The sequence below is a fragment of the Bidens hawaiensis genome, unplaced genomic scaffold (assembly GCF_021521415.1).
Source record: "Bidens hawaiensis isolate Kalapana, Puna unplaced genomic scaffold, B.hawaiensis_p1.1 tig00012897_1, whole genome shotgun sequence".
NCBI classification, from domain to species: domain Eukaryota; kingdom Viridiplantae; phylum Streptophyta; class Magnoliopsida; order Asterales; family Asteraceae; genus Bidens; species Bidens hawaiensis.
The window spans coordinates 571,285-598,364 of record NW_027492076.1 but is presented as its reverse complement, the minus strand read 5'-3'; the positions used below and the strand labels follow the sequence as shown (position 1 = coordinate 598,364).

The 27,080-nt window shown below is 33.2% G+C and overlaps 2 protein-coding genes across 2 annotated transcripts; one reads left to right on the top strand and one right to left on the bottom strand.

Annotated features, from left to right (window-relative positions):
- The first annotated feature begins 10,003 nt into the window (after window positions 1–10,003).
- Window positions 10,004–17,636, top strand: LOC143542516 (protein PSK SIMULATOR 1-like). The gene is made up of 13 exons (XM_077035083.1): window positions 10,004–10,018; window positions 10,751–10,981; window positions 12,722–13,041; window positions 13,115–13,207; window positions 13,304–13,394; window positions 14,308–14,401; window positions 14,486–14,583; window positions 14,701–14,762; window positions 14,851–14,953; window positions 15,097–15,213; window positions 16,055–16,131; window positions 16,672–16,716; window positions 17,105–17,636. Exons 1-13 carry the CDS (start codon window positions 10,004–10,006, stop codon window positions 17,634–17,636), a joined length of 1,878 nt encoding a protein of 625 aa, XP_076891198.1.
- A 1,476-nt stretch (window positions 17,637–19,112) lies between these two features.
- LOC143542533 (chlorophyllide a oxygenase, chloroplastic-like) lies at window positions 19,113–25,336 on the bottom strand. Its single transcript, XM_077035100.1, has 9 exons — window positions 25,134–25,336; window positions 23,927–24,172; window positions 22,946–23,050; window positions 22,593–22,859; window positions 21,826–21,973; window positions 21,159–21,343; window positions 20,955–21,067; window positions 19,742–20,036; window positions 19,113–19,536 (listed from the first exon to the last, which is right to left on the bottom strand). The coding sequence occupies exons 1-9, from the start codon at window positions 25,209–25,211 to the stop codon at window positions 19,372–19,374; spliced, it is 1,602 nt and encodes a 533-aa protein (XP_076891215.1). The 5' UTR covers window positions 25,212–25,336; the 3' UTR covers window positions 19,113–19,371.
- Window positions 25,337–27,080: the final 1,744 nt, after the last annotated feature.

Sequence of the window (27,080 nt, the reverse complement as noted above, 5' to 3'; positions counted from 1 at the left end):
CTGTGCTCATATTTTATGTATTTCGAGTATTCACATAACTTTTTTGTCTAGTACAATATTAGTTATTTTTAATATGTACACTTTTATCAACCTTTTAGGAATTAATATAGTATATATTAATACAAAAACATATTTACATTTGTCTGTAAGTATTTAAAGTGTTGCATGATCTTGATATGCAGTTATATGTATGGGAAAACTCGACTCATATTCCCCTTGTCATAAAAAACAAGGCTGCCGAAATCTTGTTTGGAAACATCAAAGCTGAGAGTGTTCAGTCCAGCTACCGAAAGCAAGCGTGTGCCTATTCGATAAACGAACGCGTGGAAGACCAATGCTGGCCAGGTCTAAACTTTTACTCACTTTGGTTAATACTACTGAAATCATTGCTGCAACCGGGAAAGAATAGCCCTTTAAAATTCCAAGTTAGAGTTGATATGACTAAAAATTGGGAAAATGGGAGATTTGAGATGGTGTCTCTCTCACTTCCTCTAATTTTTCAGAATGATAGTTAGCTTTGCATATATTTTCTATTTTAACCTTCCATTTTTTTAACATTTTAATGATAACGTGTTTGATGTATAATCTCAACGAGTGGCACCCATGGTTGAAAAATGGTCTGATAAATAGTTGAAAAGCCATTGGAGTTATTTCGAATTTGCACGATTGATAGAGAGGTACATGGAAATTGGCGAGACGGGGAACTGGTGGCCAAGTTGTTGTTTACTAACTGATAGCCAATTTACATGTACCTCTGGTCATCACTAGTAAGTGAATCATCAGTAGTTTTAGTAAGTTACTACTGATTAGCAGTAACTAGGACCAATAGTAATTTGGCTCATCAATAGGAACTTGGGAGATCAACAGTAAATGAGTTAGTGTTGATAGCCAATCTGCAACAGCAACCGAGTTTATGGAGTACTTACTAAGGGTGTTGATGTAATCGGATACTTGTCAACAGCTATAACCACTCTTTCATAGTTTCATGAATAGTTGTGTTGTTTCAACTTAGAATTCGTGATGGCTCCCTACCTATAAAGGGAAGTCATTGGTCTATTTAAGATGCATGGATTAGATCTTCGGTATTCGACTCACTGACTCAGACTCGAAAAACTTGAAATTCAATTCGGTTCATTACAATTTAAGTAATCAAATTCGAATCCAGCTTCAAAATTTCAATTCAAATTCGAATTCAGTAATCAAATTTCGAATAGATTTCGAATCCAGCTTCAAAATTTCAAAACTCGAATAAGTCGAGTCGATTAATACGGTTTAGGTGGTTTTAAACAATTGAGAACACTTAAGGAGCTTTAACCTGCTTTTTTACCCTAAGTAAAAGTTTTATATATGTTTGACAATCTGGAAAGCAATAACCTCCTAAATTGACCGAATTTAAGTAAAAAGGTCAAAGTTGTCATCTTTGTTTTTTCTTTAAAACTGACCGAATACAAGCTTACAGTGTATTTGTAATATTTTTTCATTATTTATGTATGTGATTTTGAATTCAGTTAAAAAAACACACAACAGATATATACACATAAATTTTTGATTATGTTGTATAAAATAAAAAAAAATGATAGAATTGATTCACCATACGCACAATTAGGAATGAGCAAATTCGGTACCGGTACCGAACTGGATTTGGTATCTTCGATTCCGAATCGGTACCAAAGTTTTGAGTTTCGGTATCGGTACAGTACCGGTAGTTTCCGAATACCTTAAATACCAGTACCGGTACTGAACTGATACCGGACTGAAAATTTCGATACCTGTACCCATGGGCGGATCTAGTTAAGAAATGGGTGGTTCCTCGGAACCACATGAGTTTCAAAATAATAGTGTATTAGTATATATAAAATAATAGAGTGAACCACCTTATAAGTTAGGAGGGAACCATCTTACTTACATTAAATGCAGCTGGTCTAGTGGATAAGACACCAATATTGTTAACTAAAAGTCACATGTTCAATTCTCATTTCCCTAAGTTTTTTTAATGTTGTCTTTTAGGTTTAGGATTTTATAAAACAAAATTGTTACAATTATATAAAGTTACAGACACCGCTCTCTCCCATTGTATTTATATTATGTGTTTTTTAATTTTTAATGACGTTGTCTTTTTTTTATTATTGTTTAATGGTATTTTTATTATGTAATGAACTTTGGCCGAACCATCGAACCAACCCGAAATTTTTTATCTGACTCCATGAAATTGAAGCATCTAAAATTAACACCACCTAAAAAATATTCTTGGGTCCACCATTGCCTGTACCAAGAATTCGCGATTTTTGAGATTGGGGTTTTCGGTATCGATACGGTATCGATCTCATCTCTATGCACAATACGTATATATAGAGAGAAATATTTTATGAGGAACCATAATTAAGTTGAAAACCTTGGCATGCGCGTTAGCCCTCTAAAGCTAGGACTGGCAAACGGGTTACGTGGATTTGGGTTACGGGTTAGAATGGGCTTTAAGAAAAATAAATTCGGATCAAAACGGTTTCTAAGTAACATGAATTTGGATCGATCTAGGCCATCCCAAAGAAGTATCAATTTGGTTGGGGTTAAAAATGGGGCTTGGCCAAATTAAATCAGTGTAGAAAAATAAAGTACTCCCCTGAAGGCAAATGCTAGTCCTTTTAGAAAAAAAAATTGTCCACTCACCTCCACCTCTTGGTTAAAATAAATCATTTTAGAAAAAAAAAATTCCTCGCTCTGCCCGTAGGTTAAAATGATTCTTGAATCTATGATTTATGTGGTTTAGGGATTTCAATTTGTCGGATTTTGATGGGTAGTTGGTGGTGTATACAGTGGTAAATATAGATTGACGTTATACAGTGGATAAGGTGAAAGATCTAGATGAAATTTAGATAATTGTATTCGAACAACTACCAAATAAAGCCTGTAACATGGGTAAACCAATGGCCAAAGGCGATCATATACATCCGTGATGGCAGACAACGTTTGTGCTCAGGCCCACCATCTTTTGTTATGGGAAAACCCGTCACCTGAAAGCCCACTTCGATAAAACCTGATTGGAATTGAGTTCGCACTTGAGACCTTATGGCCTACAACCTAAATCTTCATTGCCACTCAAATGTCAATTGAGCTACAAATGACAATACATAATGAACATGTACCTAAATTAACAATGGTAAAAAAAATAAATAAAATGTATAAACATGATTTTCGTTAGAGAAGGTTAATGATCTGATAATTTTCAAAATGTTGTTTAAGAATCATATAAAATAGAAGGTTATAAAAATTGTTAACTAACCCGTCACAAGAGTTGTCTACATGGTACTAGACATGACGTGCACGTACAAATTTAAGACTTAGAAACCTATACAAAACCTTTTATGCATACAAATAAATAAAGTTTACTATTTTCATTAAATTAAAAATAATCAATATATTTAGAAATTAAAATTTGTCTAAAGTTGTGTACTTTTCATGCAGTATTCTGTGTAAAAAATGATATAGTTCTTACAAAATTCTTAGGTAGTGTTTGATATGCAGTAATGACAGTAGGAATGGAATGATTCATTACGTGGGAATGAAAAAAGTGGTGTTTGGTTGCTCAATGGAATGGAAGCATCCATTACACATGGAATCTCATTCCATCAAAACCATTTCTTCCCACCCCCCTTCTTTTTTTTCATTTCATTCCTCCTTCACCCTACTTTCTCAACAACACTACCACCTAACAACCACCACCACCAACTCCGCCGACACCACCGCCGCCACCGCCACCACCATTTTCGTCGCCGGAGCTACCACCGTCGCCATTTTAGGTTTTTTTTTCTTTTTTTTTGGGTGGGGTGGGAGGGGGGGGGGGGGGTAAAAAGTATTTTGAGATATAAGTGTTTTTATTCTTTCTATTTCATTTCTACAATATTTTTTGGATACCAAACAATAAAAATTAATAATTGATTTCATTCCTATAGGTTAACCAAACAAGACAAATGAATGGTAATGATCCATTTCATTCCCTTGTCCATTCCATTCTTTCTCCCATTTCATTCCCCCTTCATTCCATTATCTCCAACCAAACATACCCTTAGTTTATTCCTTATCGCATTCTGTTGTAGCATTACATAAAATTCATGTAACCTACTAAGAATTATTTAATTCACATTCTGTGTACGCGGAAATTGTAAATTTACTGGTAACGTTATGGCAGAAGTTAGATATGCGCATCAAACATAAAATAATGTTTACAACAGTATTAGAGCTGATAAAATAAAAGTTATGAAAATAAAGTTGTGAATCAGAGCCGGCAATACAAGCTAAGTAGGTAAAGCTAGAGCTTTAGGCCCCCGAAATTTAGAGGCCTCGTTGTAAAATAAAAAAATATATTATACATATTATATGATTTCTACTTCAATTGCCTTATCATTTATTTGCTGTAGTGTACTGGTAACAATCCCTTCTTCCTGTCTGCAGCACCCAAGCTCAAGTCTAGTTAGCAGCATCAAATTTTCACTTTTTCCGAGCTTCAATTTAGGTGGTGGGACAGACCTCTTTACTTCTTTACGACCCAAAAAAACATGTCCAACTTCATTATATTTCTTTTCTTATGATGATTATTTCTTCTTTTTCCAATCCTCATATCAGATTTTTTTTTTCTTTTACGTATTCCTTTTTTAGCTTTCTTTTTAGAATTTGTATTATAAATGGATTTTTTTTTACTTGCACAATTGTGTACTAGGACAATTTTGTATCAAAGTTACCGAACAAAAAAAATTGTGTACTAAGACAATTTTGTATCATGGTTACCGAACAAAACTTAAGTTGGATATTTCCATTGACAAATTACTTATATCTTATAGCTGGGTTCAGAAAGATAGGTTTTGAATTTTGATTATGTTTTATAGTAACGCATCAAATTTTGTTAATTGGTCACACATTTAAATACTTTCAAAACTGTTAATCAAATAAAAACAATGCAAAAGGCCCCCAAATTTTACTCAGCTTTAGGCCTCCTAATTGGTTAGGCCGCCGCTGTTGCGAATTACAGGGTTATATTGCAGTACGGTACCATTTCGGTACAGGAAGTGCAAAAATACCAAAACTGACTAGTGTTGAAGCCAAAAACCATAAAATTGAGTACAGGTACCGATGTTTTTTCGAGCAGTGTCGATTTGGTAAAAATTATCATTCACCAATTTCTCGCATGGGACAATTACCGCATAGCACGGTTATCGCACAGCCTAGTTATCGTGTGTATGAGTTCTCACATAACTAAGATTATGTGTGATCTATACTATGTTTATGCTTGAGTTTATCTACGTGTCAACTATACTGCTCGATAACTAACTAGGCGAGAATACTATGTGATAACCGATACTAAGCGATAACTAAACTATGCGTGTATCTATATTATGATCATGCGGCAACTTCAAACGATGAATCCCTGAAATGAAATAAGTTTCCTCTCTCTTCCTCCCTCCCTCCCTTAATAAAGGAGTAAATGTACTGCCACATGTCCGTCCTTATTATCCCTCCTAAAACCCATTTACCTATTTTATTAGCTAAATTGGGTAATAAACTTAAATTCTTAATTTTTCACTAAATTTTGCTATTTAATGATGCTAGTCGAAATGGTTGAGGTGAGGCACCTATGAACTTTAATTAAAAAGGGGGATGTTTTTGGCTCAAGTCCAACCTATGACAAGAATAGGGATTAGAGGTTGGGTCAGAGTATTTTCTCATTTATTGTGTGTTTTCTCCTCATGATGGTCTTTGGTACTCGGGAAATGAGGATGATTGGGTAGACCAATGACCCATTAGTGATCCAAATAGTCGATAAAAAAACTTAATTTTGCTATTTAATGTTTAAATTAAGATTATCTTTGGTTATGGTAAATTGTTAACTTAAATAATATTATTTTAAAATTAAAATAGTTGGATCGAAGTTTACAAATATAAAGTCCGTTAAGGATCTACAAGGAGTGGTTTTGATGATAATGGATTCTTCAATAATTAACACAAAATTGCTAATTCTATCGATAATCTCGCATAGAAAAACGATAAGTTAAATAACAAAATGAGAGTGTGTGATGTACAGCTGTGTGACTGTGTCTATCGTTGGAATAAATTTATAACCTGAATATTGTCCTAGTCTCGCTTATAAATGGAAAAAGATACATTTATATTTATAAACTTGATAAACATCACATGATTTAATCATACAAGACATGAAGTTTATTCGCACATCTGAAAGGTTTTTGAAAAATATTATCTTATAACTCTTAAATCTTCGTGACTAACCATTTATTTTTTTACTTTATTCAGCCCGTTTAATACACATGAGTTATAACATATTTGTACTATAGTATCTATCTATAATATATATAAACGAAAACCCTAAAATCTTACGTCTCGTGATGTGGTCGCTCCCCCCTTTTATGGAAGCCACCAGATTTCTTAATTTTTAAATGGAGGCCTCTCATTGATTTAACCCAAATTCATAGGTATGGGTCTTACCAAAACCATCTAGCTTTTAAACGGGAGCATCTCGTTAAATTAAAAATTAATCTTACCAATTATTTGACATGAAAATCCTATAAAATAGGGATATACTAAAATTTAATATCCAATTTAAAAAGAAAAGGATATTATTTATAATTAATAAACAATTTTATAGTAAAAAACATAAGTGGGTAATGGGTCACCAAATTCCAGATAACTTTTAAACAGGTTATAACATATCATTTATTTATGAAACCATTTCATCATCAAACCCTAAGTATATTATTAACTTTCTTACAATAAAGAAAATTAAAATTCAAAAAATAAATATTAAAAAACGAAAAATGTAAAACAATCATTTTCTCAAGCCATCAGATTGCTTTATTTGTAAATGAAGGTTTCTCACGCATTTGACCCGAATTCACAAGTAAAGGTCTCACCAAACCCAGATAACTCTTAAACGGGTTATGACATCTCATTATATTATAAAATAATCTCATCAAATATTTGATATGAAAATCCTATAAAACAGGAATATACTAAAAATTAATATTCTATTTTATTAAAAAAAGAGATTATTTATAATTAAGAAACAATTTTATAATAACGAAAATAAACGGGTAATGGGGATCACCAAACCCATATAGCTTTTAAACCAGATTATAACATATCATTTATTTGTGAAACCATTCCATCATCAAACCTCAAGTATATTAATTATTAACTTTCTTACAATAAATAAAATTAAAATCCAAATATACATATATAAATATTAAAAACGAATAATGTAAAACAATATGGGGGATAAAATCTAGTAATATATATAAATGAAACCCCTAAAATCCTACGTGTCGCGATATGGTCGCTCCCCCTTTTATGGAAGCCACCATATTGCTTGATTTTTAAATTGAGACATCTCATTGATTTAACCTAAATTCATGGGTAGGGGTCTTATCAAAACCAAATAGCTCTTAAACGGGTTATAACATCTCACTAAATTAAAAATTAATCTTACCAATTATTTGATATGAAAATCCTATAAAATAGGGATATACTAAAAATTTAATATCCAATTTAAAAAGAAAAAGATATTTTGTAATTAATAAATAATTTTATAGTAAAAAACATAAGCGGGCCATGGGTCACCAAATCAGATAGCTTTTAAACGGGTTATAACATATCATTTATTTATGAAACCCTTTCATCATCAAACCCTAAGTATATTATTAACTTTCTTACAATAAATAAAATTAAAATCCAAAAAATAAATATTAAAAAACGAAAAATGTAAAACAACAATTTTCTCAAGTCATCAGATTGCTTTATTTGTAAATGAAGGCTTCTCACGTATTTGACACGAATTCACGGGTAAAGGTCTCACCAAACTCAAATAGCTATTAAACGGGTTATAACATCTCATTATATTAAAAATTAATCTCATCAAATATTTGATATGAAAATCATATAAAATAGGGATATACTAAAAATTAATATCCTATTTTATTTAAAAAAATATATTATTTATAATTAAGAAACAATTTTATAATAAAGAAAATAAACGGGTAATGGGTATCACCAAACCCAGATAGCTTTAAACCGGATTATAATATATCATTTATTTGTGAAATCATTTTATCATCAAACTTCAAGTATATTAATTATTAACTTTTTTATAATAAATAAAATTAAAATCTATATATATATATATATTAAAAACAAATAATGTAAAACAACCCCCGTAATACGGAGGATAAAATCTAGTATAATACATATAAGAACAACACAAAGGTAAATGCTACATAATTATAAAAATTTTAATAGTTATAACTTTTAAACCATATGGTACAAATTGTACTTATCATTTAAAAATATCGTTAATTTTCAAACCAACCAGTTATCACAATATTTAAAAGTCCATAACTTTTTATTTTATATATATTTTTTTAAACATAAATCACCTATAAAAATGAACATTTTATTTTTATTAAATTGGGTAATATTTCAATAGTTTTTTTTTTAATTAAAACAAAGCCTAACATGTTACATGATTACGGGGGGTGTGCTCCGGACGTCTAAATTATCAATATTCAATATTAACTTGAAATTGCAATTGGTTTACGGCTCAATAACATGAGAGATACGTAATACTTGGAATCCCTAAGGTCTTATGCTCGAAACCTAACTAAAAAGTGAGAGTTTTTTACATTTTCAAACGAAAAATGTAAAACAACAATTTTCTCAAGTCATCAGATTGCTTTATTTGTAAATGAAGGCTTCTCACGTATTTGACACGAATTCACGGGTAAAGGTCACACCAAACTCATATAGCTATTAAACGGGTTATAACATCTCATTATATTAAAAATTAATCTCATCAAATATTTGATATGAAAATCATATAAAATAGGGATATACTAAAAATTAATATCCTATTTTATTTAAAAAAATATATTATTTATAATTAAGAAACAATTTTATAATAAAGAAAATAAACTGGTAATGAGTATCACCAAACCCAGATAGCTTTAAACCAGATTATAACATATCATTTATTTGTGAAACCATTTTATCATCAAACTTCAAGTATATTAATTATTAAGTTTTTTATAATAAATAAAATTAAAATCTATATATATATATATATATATATATATATATATATTAAAAACAAATAATGTAAAACAACCCCCGTAATACGGAGGATAAAATCTAGTATAATACATATAAGAACAACACAAAGGTAAATGCTACATAATTATAAAAATTTTAATAGTTATAACTTTTAAACCATATGGTACAAATTGTACTTATCATTTAAAAATATCGTTAATTTTCAAACCAACCAGTTATCACAATTTTTAAAAGTCCATAACTTTTTATTTTATATATATTTTTTTAAACAGTAATCACCTATAAAAATGAACATTTTATTTTTATTAAATTGGGTAATATTTCAATAGTTTTTTTTAATTAAAACAAAGCCTAACATGTTACATGATTACGGGGGGTGTACTCCGGAAGTCTAAATTATCAATATTCAATATTAACTTAAAATTGCAATTGGTTTACGGCTCAATAACATGAGAGATACGTAATACTTGGAATCCCTGAGGTCTTATGCTCGAAACCTAACTCAAAAGTGAAAGTTTTTTCATAGTGGTGGGTTTCTTCTTTAATGGTGTTTTTATGTGAGTAACGCAGGGACAGAAATGGGTCTGGTTTAGGTATTCCCAAACTCATACCTAATTATTAAAGTTCGACTCAAGCTAGTCCCAAACCATCAGGTTTTAATCGGGTAATTACCCGTCGGATTTTGACAAAATACCCGTCAGGTATACTAGTCTCAAAACCTGTCAGGTTTCTATCATGTTTTGACAAAATAAACTAATTGATTACAAGCAATGATTACCATAAAAATAAAATGTCTCAAATAATTGTCATAAATAAATTTCAACAAATAATATATTTAGAATATATCATGTATATAAATTATACATATATAATACAAAAAAAGTTTTGTGGGGTACATATGGAATATAATCGGGTAACCTCAATATTATCAGGTATATTACAAATTCCAAACTCACGAAAAAAATCAATACTAATTCCAAACCATAATAGGTCGGATATTGGGTTTCGCTATCATTCCTAGTAAAAAATCAGTACAATCACTCGGGTATTGAGGGTATTTTCAAACGACAATGAACAAAAAAAACATTCACTTAAATAGTCAGTTGTTTGTTGCGTAAGGGGTTTGACCAAAGAACAAAGGGGAAGAAGAAGTATTGAATTGAATTGAATTGAATTGAATTGATAGCCTGCCTTTGTCTTTGATAAATTGGGCTGCTGTCTTTCTTCTCTCGAATGTAGCGTCATTCACCGATTAATATCAAGAAACCACCGCTTGATACGCAACTCCCAACTACATACACTATGCCATTCATTACTCATTTCACCTTCCATTCATCTTCAGTTTCACATCTTTTCTTCAATCCTACTGCACTCCAAATCAACAATTAAGTACCTTTTTTATTCACCCCAATTTGCTCTTTTTTTGGGGGGGTTTTTTATGTATGAATTTGAAGGGTTTTGATTGATCAAGAAAAAGATGGGTGGGCTTTGTTCACGGAGATCATCGACGGAAGATAATAATAATAATAATAATAATAATAATAATAATAATAATAATAATAATAATAATAATAATAATTTTGGATAATGGAAGCTTGCCTCATCATGTTAATGGATTAAGTAATGGGTCTGGTGTTGCAGTTAGTCGACCCGGCTGTCGTCGGCTGCACACCAGGTGTTCGATGAAAGTGCCTCTTCGGGTGTTGGGGAAAATACGGGTGATAATAGTGATAGGAATAATTTGAGGGACCCATTTTCATTCCAGGAGATGAATGCTGGTTCGTTTGCGTTGGATGATAATGATGGGATTCCGAGATTGGCTAGGGCTGCGTCGACTAAATCGAGGTCGACTAAGTCTAATTCGGCTGCGGTTAAGGTATGCGGTGTAGATACATTGTTTATTAATGCGATTTTGATGGCATTTGGATTATAAGTTACAATTGCGCTAATCTTTGATCTTGATTGTAATTTGGGAAATAACTAGCCACTTGGGTTGTTAAATGTGTTAACTTTAGCATGAAGATCGTATACACGCACTAAAGGAATGGAAGTTTTAGGAAGATTTGTTATAAAAAGATGATAGACCACGTGTTTCATGTGTAAAAGGAATCAATGTAAGGAATGAAGCAACATTAAATAAAATGCGTATGGTTATATGCCGCGTGCTGGCTAAAGAGTGAAGCCGTTGTTATCTTTTAGTTACAACCAACTAAAGATATCAACTCAGTTATCATACGGTTAACATTCTTTAGATTACGTCTCAATGACCGAATGCAATCTTTGTGACGTGGAAGAATGAGTATAAATAGAAACACTAATATCGGTGACGTATAAGCACCGACAATGCAAGAACTATGATATAATGGCAATACAGGAACTATGAAATAACGGAAATTTCATGAAATTTTGTTGTGATCATGCCATGTTGTAATAAGATGTAGAAAGGTCTAGTGGATCATTGTCATGCTTTGACATGTTGGGATTTTGAATTTAATATATTAGGAGTCGAAAGAAGAATATTGTTGATTTTTTAAATCTATCATTAATAGTACTTTTGTATGGTTGTTTACGCTGTTTTCGGAGCTGAGTGTCTTAGCGGGGAGCAACCTCTCTATCCCTTGGGATAGAGGTAAGGTTTGCTAAATGGAGAGTAACGAGAAGGGAAGGTTGTAATCATTATGTTTCACCTACTTACCTTGATCTTGCTAACATATTTCTCTCGTTACTATTGCGGTTTTTTTAGAATAATATGTGCTTATATGTTTTTCTCTTTCCTATTTTATTGTTCTGAGCCCTATGTTTCTACTCTAAGTAAACCTTTAGGGAAGACGTGAACTTGTGATTATCTATCTATTGATTTTTCTTTAGAAAACTTGATACGAATTTGAGATTCAAATATGTGAAAGTAGTGTTTTATAGTGATATAAATATGCAAACATGGGAGGTGTGATGATTAGTGTGCCGACATAAACCTGCAAAGATAGTTTTTTTAAACCACTATTAGTAATTGTAAAAATGGGTTGTTGAAGGAAATATGATGGGTACTTAATATGGGTACTATATTTGAACATAATGATTTTTTCATAGATTTGATTTAAAGCTAGAACATTTCAAAACTAAAGAAAACAAGAAACGAATCGTACTACACTAACTTGATCTCTTTGTGAATGTTTCAAAATGCTTCAATTCGTTTAACACCCTACATCTATGTAGAAAGCCTATTATACTTCTATACATGTGTCACAAGTACAGCATGCATCTTAAAGAAACCACCATACCTAGTTATATGTAATAACTACATTATAGTTGTATGAGTTCTTAGATATGTACTTAGAAATTTCAGCCTTTTTACTTTAATTCGGTCAATTTATGTTGTTTTTTGCTTTATCTTCATCGGGTCAAACAGGTGGCGAAAATGCAAACCTCCCAAATCCATTTATTAGGAAACAAAAAAACTATTATTATAATCTTATTCAATGCATAGTTAGTTAGTTACAAAGTTTCAAAAAAAAAAAAAAGTTGTTGGCGCCAATCCAACCTGACCGATTTTGACCCGTTATTCAACCTGCGAGCCTCTTGTTTAGTACCTCTAAATCTTATAAATTGAATAATGCAGGTTTCAGAACGTTTGGGTAAAGCGGGGAGCGCTGGTCTTGGAAAGGCGGTAGAAGTGCTAGATACACTTGGTAGCAGCATGACAAGTATACAACTCAGCAACAGCGGTTTTGTCTCGGGAGTAGCAACAAAGGGAAATAAAATAACAATATTATCGTTTGAAGTTGCCAACACGATCGTTAAGGGTGCCAATCTTATGCAAGCCCTTTCAAAAGATAATATTAAGCACTTAAAAGAGGTCGTGTTGCCTTCGGAAGGTGTGCAACGGTTAATATCAAAAGATATGGACGAGCTTCTTAGAATTGCTGCATTTGATAAGAGGTGAGTAATATGAAAATAATTAATAATAAAATCATTTATTTTGAAATATTTACAAATGGTCTTGATTTTATAGGGAAGAATTGAAAATCTTTTCGGGAGAAGTGGTCCGTTTTGGAAATCGCTGCAAAGATCCTCAATGGCACAACTTGGACCGTTATTTTGAAAAGTAAGTTTCAATTTAGATTCGTTTAGACCCATTGTCTAACACCCCACCCTGACCCTGATCTAAACATGATGCTAATGTCTTTGTTGCATTGTTTAGATTGGGATCAGAACTAATTCCTCAGAAGCAACTAAAAGAAGAAGCAGAAACCATCATGGAGCATTTGAAGAATTTGGTTCAGTATACTGGCGTGAGTATAGATTTATATTTATAATGTTTGTATACTAATCTATTCGAATACATCAAGGATAGTAGTACTTTATTTTGAACGAGTAATCTCAAAACTTATCAAAAAAAAGGAAATAAAAAAGATGTATGAGATACTGAGATACGAATATAGTTTTCTGACATTAATAAAGGTGGCCCTAATATGTAAACATACGAAGCACACTTTAGAAACGATAATTTGAAGAGGGCATTTATTTCATTTTGTGATTATTTTCATCATCATCATCGTACTCAGTATATCCCACCAATAGCAATGCTATGGTAGGGTCTGAGGAGGGTAAGATGTAGACAGCCTTATTACCTCTATCCCATAGGGATGGAGAGGCTGCTTCCGGTGAGACCCTCGGCTCGATAGTAGTTTTGAATCAAGCCTTGGACATAAGACACATAACACTCAATCATCGGGACACCGGCTGATTGGTGCATGTGCCCTTGTCTTTCGGCTATCAACGCCACCACATGATGCCTGATTAACTTTCCGCCACTTTTAACGTTATTTTCACGTGATTAGTAAAATAACGTCAAAATTAGTGCAATTTTACTTTTGCCCACCCAAGGGTTCACACATATATACATTATATGTGCGCACCGCAAGGAGGGCGTGTTTGTGATTATTTTGTGCAGCACTAATAAAATTGCAATGCAATACTGTCACCAGTTCTAGGTGTAATGTTATTTTAAGAAACAAATAAACAATGAATGTACCACCCAAGTTATGTATTGTGTTGTATATGTATGTGCACACATATGTATACTCATGTACATACCTACACGCATATACATATGTACATAAACACAAACATGATTTTGAATGGCAACGCGAGGAATGGAAAATATGATGGTGTTGAAATGAAAGTAACGAGTTTTATATGCAGGAGTTATACCATGAGATGCACACGCTAGATAGATTTGAACAAGACTTTAAGCGTAAGCAACAAGAAGTGGAGAACCCTAATGCTCCCCCAAGAGGTAATCAGCGGTTGAACTTTTGACTCATAAATGTTTAATGCATATCTTTTTAATGCATTTTTGTTTTATTTCAATTGTGTACAGGGGACAGTCTTGCTCTCTTGAAGGCAGAGTTGAAAACTCAAAGGAAGCATGTGAGAAGCTTGCAAAAGAAGTCACTTTGGTCCAAGATTCTGGAAGAGGTAACAAACTACAACACGTTTTTATCCTTTATAGTAGGCTTATAATTATTTATTTTATTTTTTGCATCACATTAGAGGCGGCTGTTTTTCAGTATTTATATTCATTTGTTTTTTAAGGTGATGGAGCAACTTGTTGACATTGTTCATTACTTACACATGGAGATTTATAATGCGTTTGGAATGCCGGTATGTGTCTAAAAAGCTACCTTTTTATATTTAATTTTGCCTATTTTTGTGGAAGTGTATTATTATTTACGTTCTGTATGTTATTTCAGATACACAAACACCGGTAAAGAGTAACCGTCAGAAACTGGGAGCAGCTGGTCTTGCTCTACATTTTGCTAATATTATTACTCAGATTGATACGCTTGTGAGTTTCTATGTGACGTTTATACCCTTGTTTTAATACTTTGATTAGGATATGAGAGAGAAGGGCATAATGATCATATCACTTTTTTTGAATGAGTGTTTTCAAAACTTTGATTGATGAAGTATTTAATGATTACACATTAGGTCACCCGTTCAAGTTCCGTACCTCCAAGTACTCGGGATTCTTTATACCAAGGTCTCCCACCTAATATTAAGTCAGCAATGCGGTCTAGATTGCATTCATTTCACCCGAAGGAAGAGGTACGTTCACGTTAAGTGTGACATCATATACACGAGACGACAAAACTTCTTCTGCAATGATTGTTCTTATTGAAGTTATAAAGATATATTTTCATTATTAAACAATATATATATATATACATATATATAAATAGAAAAGGAAATATTCTTTTATATGGTTATTATGTATTTAAAGTTGATTATTAAGTACTTTTGACGAAAGAAATTGAGACCATGAAAGTTGTTATAGATAGAATAGTAACCAAGTTTCAAAAGTGTTCGAATTAGGTCACTCGTGCAAATTTTGCCCAAATCGGGTCAGTAAATATTCAAATTGAGCCCCGTCAGAAATTTTGTGCGTCAAGAAAGCAATAGAGAGGATGTACAATTCGGGATTTGCTATATATGTAGTTATATTAAAAAAACAAAAAAAAACCCGTTAATTATATTAAAAATTAGAGATAAAAAATAAAATCCACGCCACCACTCCACATCAGCATAAAGAAAAAAAAGATAAAAAGATTTCCTCATTGAAACAAAAAAAAACATGCTAAAAGAACATTTTAAAATCTATAATTTTAATAAAATATGAAATTTGAGTGAGTTAATTGGAACACTTTTTAAACTTGAGTGACTTAATTGGAACATTTTAAAACTTGGTTACTATTCTAAAAAGTTACCCTATTGTAAATTAGCAAATACTAATTTTGCATTCAAAGCTGTACTAATCGTCTCGCTGGAGTTTGTTTTTAACCATTCCAAATAGTTATTCATTTCTTTTTAAAGACTTATTATCTGTGTTTTGTGATTTCTTTATGTGTATAATAAATTGTTTTGGTTTTCTGGAATTTTGTCTATGCAGCTTACCATACCTGAAATTAAAGCAGAGTTGGAGAAAACTCTGCAATGGCTTGTTCCAATCGCAACGAACACAACCAAGTAATTAGTTCCTCACACTTATTGCTATTTTTTGTTGTCTGGAAACTTACTCTCACTATGTAAATTAATTCTATATGCATACTGTTTCACAAATGAGGTGGGGTGTTTATTATTACAGTTTTCTTGGAGCCACTTTTTTGGATACCACAACTTAAATTATTTTCACCCTTAAAATAGAATAACATTATTATAATCAGTTTTTGGCATGCACTTTTATCTGGAAACAACTCAAAAGACATAATAATCAGTCTAAATACACATTCAAACGCCCACTTAGCTGTTAGGAAACGAGCATTTTGGGTGTGTTAGGATGTGCGTTTTGTAAGTGATTTTTGGGAAATTTAAAGGTGGGGATTTGTTAAAATTTTTACCTTTTTTGCAATTAATTACAATTACGATACACATCCGAACACCCCCTTTAATTTTGGATCTGCTCAAAAACAGGACAAACTATATGAGCTTCTATTATCACACATATATTTTGTTATTTATTAACTGCTAATCTTGTGTCATGTCAAAACAAAAACCGGATCAATTCAGGGCTCATCATGGTTTCGGCTGGGTTGGAGAATGGGCAAATACAGGGTATGTAATATTTCCATTATTTATCTTTTTTTTTCTAGAGGTGGCATAATAAATGGGCTGGCCGGGTTTGCTAATACTGTTCGGATTCAGTTGACCGAAAACATTTTTTTTTCAAAATTTGTCAACTTTCTCTGTAAATCATTAGTCTGCCAAATATAGTGCTGTAACTGTGCAAAGCGAAGGTGGGCCCGGGCTCAGCATGTTCACAAACCGAGCCGAGCCGGTTTATTAACGAGCTGAAATTTTTAGCTCGAGCCAGCTACTTTTTAACACATATTTGGGTGGCATTCAGATTTTTTATTCAACCAATTATAGATAAACCATCACCTGACTCAACCTGTTCATAAGTAACGTGTCGAAAATTAAACAGCTAGTGAACTCCTTGTAGATCTGAGGCGAACCGAAACCTGTCTTGCTTGGTCGACTCACTGAGAATCGAGACACTCCACCATGCAGATAAAGAAAAAACTGAAGAATGTATTCTTGAATTAATCGTTTGGCTTCATCATTTAGTCTGCCAATCTCGGGCCATAAACGGTGGAATGAGATCACCCGTTAAATCTCCAATTCGGTCCCCAAGTAAGGGAATTCAGATTTCACCAAACCGGGCCCAATCCCCCTTGCCCGCACTCACAACCGAGGACAGAGAGATGCTTCGTGACATAAGTAAACGAAAGTTCACACCCGGGATTAGTAAAAGTCAAGAATTTGATACCCGAAGCCGGTTAAGTAAGCACCATAGGTTGACTAAGAGTAGTAGTCATTCACCAACGCGAGAAATTAAGCGGGACCCGTTTCCGATAAAAAGGCCATCCTCTGTTCCGATTGTTAACTTTGATATTGATAGGATCAAGGCGTTGGATGTTATAGACCGAGTAGATGATATTAAGAGTTCAGCTAGTGAGGGGCTTCCGTGTTGATGTTAAAACGAGTCGTGTTGAAACGAGTTTATGTTGGTTGGATAGTTTTTCTCTTTTTTTTTTAGAGTTCGCATTTTGCACATGAGTCTTATGTACAGAAAGCTGTAGTTTGTGTCATAATTGCAAAGTTATGCTAAATGTTTTTCTTTTGTTTATGGGTATTTTATGAATATACCAGTGCTTTTTGTTGAAGATGATGCTGATATCTTCTAGGATTCATTTGTTTTTAATCTAATGGCATTTTCCTTATGTTTTCAAATGTGATACATACACTTAAAAAACGGTTATGTTTCATTACATGGGCGGAGCCACTTAGAGATGAAAAAGAGAAAAAAAAACACATGATCGCAAACGTATGAAGTGGACCGCAATAGGAAATCAAGACAAACCGAGCACTACGGTGAGACGTTAAAATGCCCGATCCAAGTTACAGAGAACAAAAATTGGGCACACTTTCCGGATTCGCTCCACCACCTGAATTGCTACCAGTGCCACTGTCTCACCCACAACAAAATTACATAACTGTCACAAAAGCATCACATCATATTTCAAACTTTTTTTAATCCCTTCACATTTTCTACGACAAACATAAACCCTATTAAAAGAATATTATAATTGCATATTTGTATTCACAAACCCCTATCTTCACAAACTTGCTTCACAGGGAAAGTTTGTCACCTCAAATTCATTCATTTGCCACATCATCCAGCCCTCGATTAGAGGAGCCTAATGCAGATGCTCTTATGTGGTGTTGGGTCGCCCGACATCATTCTTTTTTGCGTGGTATATAGAATGCATAACGAGAATTATGAATGGAACCCAATCTTCTTTATGGTTGAGCCCATTGGTTTTATAAATAATATATTTAAACCCAATTCCCATGGAAATTTACTAAGTAATTTTTTGTTATATAGTTTTAACCAATTAAAAGAGGCCCCGTTTTGTTTTTAAAATAAGTTCATATCCTTAACCAATTAAAATTGTCATTTTGTAATTTCCACAATAATACAATTTCCCAAGGCCCCATTTAATCTGTTAATCTAACAAGTAAAACTACGTTTATTTAATATTCTCCTTTTAAAAAATAAACGTGACATCAAATTTATTTATTTTGTATTGCCATCGTATTATTTTTATTCACTAAATTTTACCAACAAGTGAAACTACATCCAAGTTTTTAAAACGTTTTACTTGTACAAAATATGTCACATCTTAGCAAGCGATGTTCAATTTCTTTAAAATGGTCTCAGTCTTCAACGTTCGCTTGTTCAAAGAATCAAAATGCCTCAAAAGTTGCTCAATCTACAACAGAATTCGAATTCATTGAAACCAGTGTTGAGTTTCAACGCCTTTATAAACACATCAGTCGGGTTTCTGCATGACAAGTCAAACAGCTAAGTCCTTGTAGTGTAGAGGTGTTTATTCGTTGATGCACTTGTATCAAGATATTAATAACACGTTTAAAATGATCACATTAATGTACAACTCGGGCCACGCACGAAAACTAGACTAAACTCACATCTTATGTTTTATTGATAACTACAGGATCAGAAGACGTTTATACACAAACCGTCACAGCCATGGGCACCATGGGATCAACCGATTACGGGTGAATGCGCTAAAAAAACTCTATACATTGATTTGGGTCGTGTTTTCTCTCAAATTAATTGACATTTGATTTGCAAAAACTAACCTGAATAAAGTCATGAATCCAAAAATGAGTTTGTATTTAATTTTATTTACTGAAGGGTAGTTTTGTAGCTCCTTCTTCAACCGCGGTTCTCCATAACCGGTATCTTACTCCAAGCTTATCGTAAGATACCGGCATGTTCCACACATTTTCACCATTGATCATCCTATCTTGTTGCCCAAGTACAAGCCGTAGATCCTCATTTAATACCTGCAATTGAAATTGTTGGGTGTTATATTGCTATATTTTACAGGCTTATCTATTAGATAGTTCGTTCATGGAGTTTTACGTTTTATCTTGCTTTTATTTAACTATTGTATGGGCCCAAGGCCATTTTGGTTGTAACAAGCTCAAAGAATTAGATTATTATCAATATCTAGACGGATCATACTGGAATAAGAACGTATAGTGTTACCTTTTCTGCAAAATGCCTCCACAGAATGTGCATGAACGGAATGTATTGCAAGACGGGAGCAAAATCAAGTGACATTCTGTATAATAGTCTCGTTTTGTTTCTTGATGACGGTAAGCAGACATGTAGTTGGTGAAGATGTGTTGAACACTGCCTCATGCTTTGACCCTCCAGTTTACCCGGTTTTGAAATGCCAATGGTTGATAGTACCATACAAGGCGGTCTAAATTCCATATCTATTGGATATGGATCCCAGTATCCTTCCAAACCTGATGAAGGGGTCAAAAACTTAACCAAGCTGCAATAACAATGTAAACGTTAGTCATCATCTAAAACTCCAACTACTAACACCAACTTTTAAAGGTTATATTAGACCAGTAAAATATTATCACATGTTAAAGTTATATATGTGTAATATTATTCGCTCTATATAGAGCCCCTATGTAACCCTACTAGACACGCAATCAATATACAATACAATAGCATGTGTGTTTTGAACAAAATGCTTATGATTTTCATGCATTAAACTACACTTTGGGTGGCTTCTAAACAGTTTGATCCATTTCGCTTGTTTCTTTTAAGCCATTATTATTATTATTATTATTATTATTTTATTTCACCTTGTTGACCCGTTAGGAAAGGAAAAGAAAAAAAAATTAACCTGAATCGACCCATTCACTAGTTAACAGGTTGAGATACCAACTACTTATATTCAAGATCAACTCAACTTAAAGAGATGATCAACCATCCATACGGTGTTCATCGAATTGGTTTTTGGGTTATTCAGATTTGAAACTTTTAAAAACTAAATTAAATTATGATTCAAATTCGTATAAATATCGTAAAAACCAATTAGAATAAGCTAATTCGAATTCGGGTCTATTCGATTAAACCGAATCAGCAAAAGGAAAATCAAAAGTTCAAAACCATAAGTATATTAATATATATAAAAAGAGATCATGAATATATTATATGAAAATATATCTAATTTGAAGCACAACTCAATTGAAGTAAAAAGTATTATATACAATGAGAATTTGGGTTATTCGAATTGGTTCAATTCGAGATACCTGAAAAAAGAATAGAAAGTTGGTTCGAATAAAGACCCGATTCGAATAAATTGAAATACGTGTTATTCAAGTCCAATCCGCATAATGAACACCCTTACTGTTTATCATAGGAAATGTTAAAGCCATTAACTAGAATGGAAGCAAACCTTGGAACACTCCACCCCTTTGCAAATGTGGAAGTGTGAGTGAAGGGTGCATGCGCAAGATCCAGCAGGTTGTCTAATAGCAGTCCATGCTCCACTGGTAGTTCCATGACAATCTATTGTCCACACAAATCTTATTTTAGTTCACAGAATAACATGAACCTAATAACAAAGAAACCTTAATATTTTCAAACACCTCTAAAATACCTCAGCATGTATTTGAAATCCCTTAGGTGGTTCTAGTGAAGGAATTGTGGATGAAGGAGGCTCATTGCCCGGCCATATCCATATCATTCCCTCCTGTTCAAAGCATGGAAGCGACTTTATCTTCACGTTAACAAATTTAGTTGACGGCATTTTTTCACATTTCCCATCTGTAGAGTATTCCCACCCTGGAAATTAATGTTTGAGAACAAAAATCAAATTCAGTAGTATTAGATTAGTTATGTAATCTATGCAACTCTATTATGAAAACAATCAATATACAATAAAGTTCTTGTTTAACTTGGTTGATTTTCATGGAAGTTGATCTTCATTTTGTTGGTTGCTCAAGGAAATTTTTATGTGCTATTTATATCAACAAATGATCATATTGCTGATGTCTTTATAACAGGTTTCCCTTCTTGGCGATCCAAGTTGCAGGTCGTTCAGCCCTTAGTTTGCGGGGGACTTATTAGACTAGTTATGTAATCATTATCAATTAGATGTGTAATTAAGGACTCTTATAAGGTCTATGTAACCCTATTATGAATACAATCAATATACACTTATACAGTGTGATTCCAGGTTTAACTTACAGCATCTTCATATATGATAAATATTTCTTTTATCATTGGTATTAAATTCCAAAGACTATAGTTAATTACAATATTACCATGGTAGGGACATTGCACGCGCCCCTCATTTACAGAGCCCAAGTCGAGAGGGCATGCTCTATGTGCACATGTGTTCCTTATACATCCGGGTTTCCCATCCTTCCCACGAAATACCACCCAAGGTTCTTCAAAGCAGTCAATTGGAATCTGCATTGTTAAAATAAATAAATATAATGAAATTTGAATGAGAATTGTCTAACATACAATGAGGAAAGATAACAAAAAGAAATAAATAGTTACAGTTGCGCATGAAACCGAAAATTACTGAATTTGGTTTGGTTTTATGCATTCGTAAAAACCAAATTGACGGTTTGGTTTTATGCATTCGTAAAAACCAAATTGATGGATATTAATTTTCTATTTTGAATTTGAAGTAATTTATATAAATTTAACAAATATTGTAGCCCAAAGCCCCAAATATTTTGGCCCAAATGAATAATAATAATAAGTTAGTTATTGATTAACAAAAACATTCAGGCCCAAATTCCTTATATTGGGTTAATTTCTTTTATCTGCCCAAAAATTTACACCCAAATAATGGCAAAACCGAAACGGGCTGTTTTCAAAAACAGAAATTTCTGTTTTTGGTTTGGTTTGGTTTGAGTCCAAAAGCAACCCAAACAGATGCACACGCCTATAAATAGTTCTAACTTTTGGTGACCTGATGCATTTGTTTTGTGTCTAGATTGCATTACATAAAATGTAAAATAAATTTATGAGCTTAATAGATATCTGATGAAGTACAAATTGGGAATATAATGGTTACCAATGTGTCTTCCTTGAGGTCTCTTGAGAAAGCAATAGGGTACCAAAAGTTTTTCAAACGGGCATGGTAAGGTTGCACAGGACCTGACACATTGAGGCCTTTCCTTTGTGTTTTTCTTTCATCGGTTTCTTTAGAAGTACTAGGGGGAAATGAAGTTGTGATCTCGGTTGTTGTGTTCCGGTCTTGTAAAAGTCTATCATTCACTACAGTTTCCATATAAGCTAGCTTATCTAAAGCTGCACCGACCCTTGCTTCTGATATGTGCATCTGTCATTTAGTGGATTTTGAAATAAATATCAGTTAGCTTTCTGGTCAAGTCTTAAGTTAAATCATCTTGTTTACCCTTTCCTAACCTGTTTGTGTGCTTCTGCTAGCTCTTCTTGCAACTCTGCTAGATCCTTCTTCAAGGTTCCAATCGATTTGTAATCACGGGCCAAAGGGTTTAAAACATCTACAACCTGAGATTGTTTAAAAATAAACTAACTCAATTAAACAAGAAAAATACAAAACCAAGCAAGCGTACCCAGTATAATCCCACTAATAGCAGAGCTGCTGATAGTGTACGGGAAGGCGTAATGGACACAAACCTAGGCTTGCAAACGAACCGAACGTTCAGTGAATAGTTCATGAACCGTTCGGTGTGAAGTTTGTTTATGTTCCTTCATTTAATAAATGAACGAAGATGAACAAAAACTTTGTTAGTTTAGTTAAACGTACGAACATGAACACATGCCTTGTTTGTTCATTTAAATCCGTTCATGTTCGTTCCTTTGCGTTCACTTATGTTCGTTAATATATTTATTCAAAATTTGTTGACCCATTACAACTTAGTCTAGTTTTAATAAGTCTTTAGGCCCAACACATTGTTCTTCACATTGCTTTTAACTTGTTCTAACTCAGTTGTGTTCATTCATCTATGTTCAGTTATGTCCATTTATTTACTTTTGAGACCATGTACTATATTGTTAATGAACGAACACAAACGGATACGAACATACTCATTTTCTTAACGAGCAGGCATGAACAAGAGAACCTCATGCGTTTAATTGTCCGCACTCGATAGTTTGTTCGTTTAAAGTTAAACAAATGCAAACATGTTCTGGTTTGTGTTGATTCGGTTCATTTACAAGCCTAAGCAAACCTTACCTCTCTATCCTAGGGAATAGAGTGGCTGTTTATGCTGTGACCCCTGGCTCTAAAAACCTTTCTTTACGTGTACAATATAGAGTATAGTAACCCATATGGCATAAACACATAAGTAATTTTGATTTCCGAACTCGTATATATAGAAAATTAATGTTTATGTCGTGTATTGAAGTTGGAAATTTTGTTACCTTTTCATGTAGGAGCATGATGGTAAGAAGATCTTGCCTTGCTCGCCAATCACAATATTGTATATCATATCTAGCTACTTCAAATGCTTCATTTACATCCAAAAACTTTCCTTTACTTTGTGAAACTTTAAACCTAGGCTCTTCCACATTAAATAGAGTGCTCCATGGATTTTTCTTGTCCACGAGTCCACCTCCCTCCCCGCTACTAGCTGATATGGCAAACACCACGAAGCCTCCTCTAACACCCTATGTCCAAGACATCCAATAAGAAAACATTAATAAGGTAACTATGCTTAACCAAGAAGTGTTTATTAAAACTATAATCTGTCTAAGTCACAAGCGTTTTGTCATTGATGAAGCAGCATACAGATATGCACATGAGCTAATTAGCCGATGATGAATCATTACTGCAACTTGTTATAAATTCTATTTCAACTTTGTACCATGATATTTGAGTACAGCTTCTATCTTGTAAGTTGTATATGAGGAATACAAACAGACTCCCTCATGTTTCCTTCTCTACTATAACTTGATAACTATTTAGCTTAGATTAACAAAAACCAAGTCAAACTTGCACTTTAAACCTGTAAAATGCTAGCGTCAAAGCGTATTATTTAACAAAACCTAACTTGCTTCCCTTATCGGCCAAACTAACTTCTCACACATCATCTTAAACAGTATGTCCACTAATAAAAATTCAAATCAAAATCATCAGACATACATGAAAAAACTTGATATGACTTGAAGCTTAACTAATCATGAATCATGATTAGGATTAACGCTTAAATTTATCGACTAAATTAGAACTGATCCTAAACAAACAAAAACAAAACTAAATCTCTAGCATAATCATCATAATCCAACAAAAACAAGCATAATCGATTCCGTCACTAACTTATCACATAGCATCTTAATTCTTAAACATTTCATCCACTGATAATGTAAAAATCGATCCGACTCGAAGTTAAACTAGTCATTATTATGATTAACGCTTAAATAACTGAATCTGTAGCAAAATCATCATCTTAAAGCGTTTGGTCCATTAATAACAGATTAACAGCTGTAATCAAAACCTATAGACATACGTGAAGACCTTGAGCTAGCTCGAAGTCATGATGAGGATTAACGCTTCAATAACTAAGTTAGAATCGTAAACAGGAATTGACAGCTAAATCTGTAACAATAACAAACATAACCGATTCGGTACCTTTCTGTTGGTGAATTTAGAGGATCGAGTAAATGAAATGGGAAGAGATAGAGCTGTAGCAGTAGCAATGGCTGTCATGGCGAAGGAAGGAAGGAACGAATAATGACAATTATGGAGAGAGAATGAGTTTTGTAGCGGAGGAGGTTTATTGAAGGAAATTGAAGATATGTGGCTTGTGTTGTGCGCGATCTCGGCTGGCCTGCCAGACGCTGACAAGTGGAATGCGTCAGGCAAGTTATTGTATTCGTAATCAAAATTGGGTTCTGGCTATATCTTGCCACCTCGGATTTCCTGATTTCTTCCCTATCGGATTCGGATTTATTATCTTCATTTCTTTTTTATACCTACAACTTGTTTTTAACACTCATTTTTATTTAAATCACTTTTCATAAACCACACATTATTTCTTGAATATGGGTCGTATAGCATCTGAGTTGTGTCAGTTTGTTTCGGACGTTGTCGGTCAATGTTTCTGGTGCCTCATATACAGGGCCGTCTCTGAGAATTTATATGCATCGGCCGAGCCGAAATAAAAAGGCCCGTAGACCCTAACAAGTAACAAAATAATATAAGAAAAAAAAATTTAGGCCTTATGTTAATGATTTTTTGTTTGATTTAAACAATTAAATTTTTAAATGGGCCTACTTGGTAAACTTTTTGTATAAAAATAAGCTTAAAAATATCTTAAGTGAGACTAGAACCTACAACCTTTTGTGTTGGGAATTTCGGGTCAAGTGCGTTACTTGGCGTGCAAGGCAAAGTAGCATGATTTAAGGAGTGGATAACTATAAACAATTAAATGTGCTCAGATTTAATTGTTAGTATAATTATCAAGTCCTGTTATTTAGCAATCCTAATTGTAGTCTAAACGTGATAGGTTAGATTATAAATACCCGTGCTTTGGGGTTTAAGAGATAGTAATATGAACAATTGAGTTTTGTGAAGTTTCTCAATAATAACAAACGTGTCTGAGTTTGTGTTCGATACCTGGTATCAATTCCATTAATTGGTATCAAAGCTAAACTGTATTTTGTTAAATATGAAGTTTCACCGGTGCACGCAAGAACAAGCGGTATACCGAAAGAAAATTGGAGCTGATCTCTTAATAGTCGGTGTGTACGTTGACGACTTAATCGTAACGAGTTCCAACTTTGAACTTAATAACGGAGTTTTAAGCGCGAGATGACTTTAAACTTTGAGATGTCGGATTTGGGAAAGCTAACTTATTATCTCGGAATTGAAGTTTCACAAAGCAAGGATGGGATAAAAATTAAGCAAGAAGCGTATGCGAAGAAAATTTTAGCTAAAGCGGAAATGGAGATTTGCAATTCTGCTCAATTTTCATTGGATCCGAGTATAAAAGTTTCTAAATTTGAAGATGAAGAAGATTTTGATGCTACGAGATATCGAAAGATTGTCAGGTGTCTCCGGTACCTTTTACAAACTCGTCCTGAGTTTGTGTTCGATACCTGGTACCAATTCCATTATTTTGGTTGGGAGATAACCCTTTGCCACTAGACCAAGCTAGTTATTGTATAATTAGGGTAAAACATTAAATATACATATTTTGTTTTTCATATATATATTATATATTTGTGCCCCCGAAAACTAAGTGCCCCAGCCGGTCGCCCATGTTGCCCAATGCCCGAGTCAGCCCTGCTCGTATAGCCCTATACGGGTCGTATAGACCTATACGGGCCGTATAGACAATTTTTTTTAGAAAAAAATAATTAGACACTTTTATAATGTGTTTGTTATCTTTATGCTGAAAGTTAGAGAGAGTGTGAATGCATTACAATGTTATATTCACATAAAGACTTGAAGATGAGTAAAGTATTGAAATGTTGAATAATATAATATGATAAATTGAATTTAAATTTATATAACATACTTCTAAGTAATTTGTAGTTGTATCCCGAGAACCCTCGTTTAAGATTATATTATAGA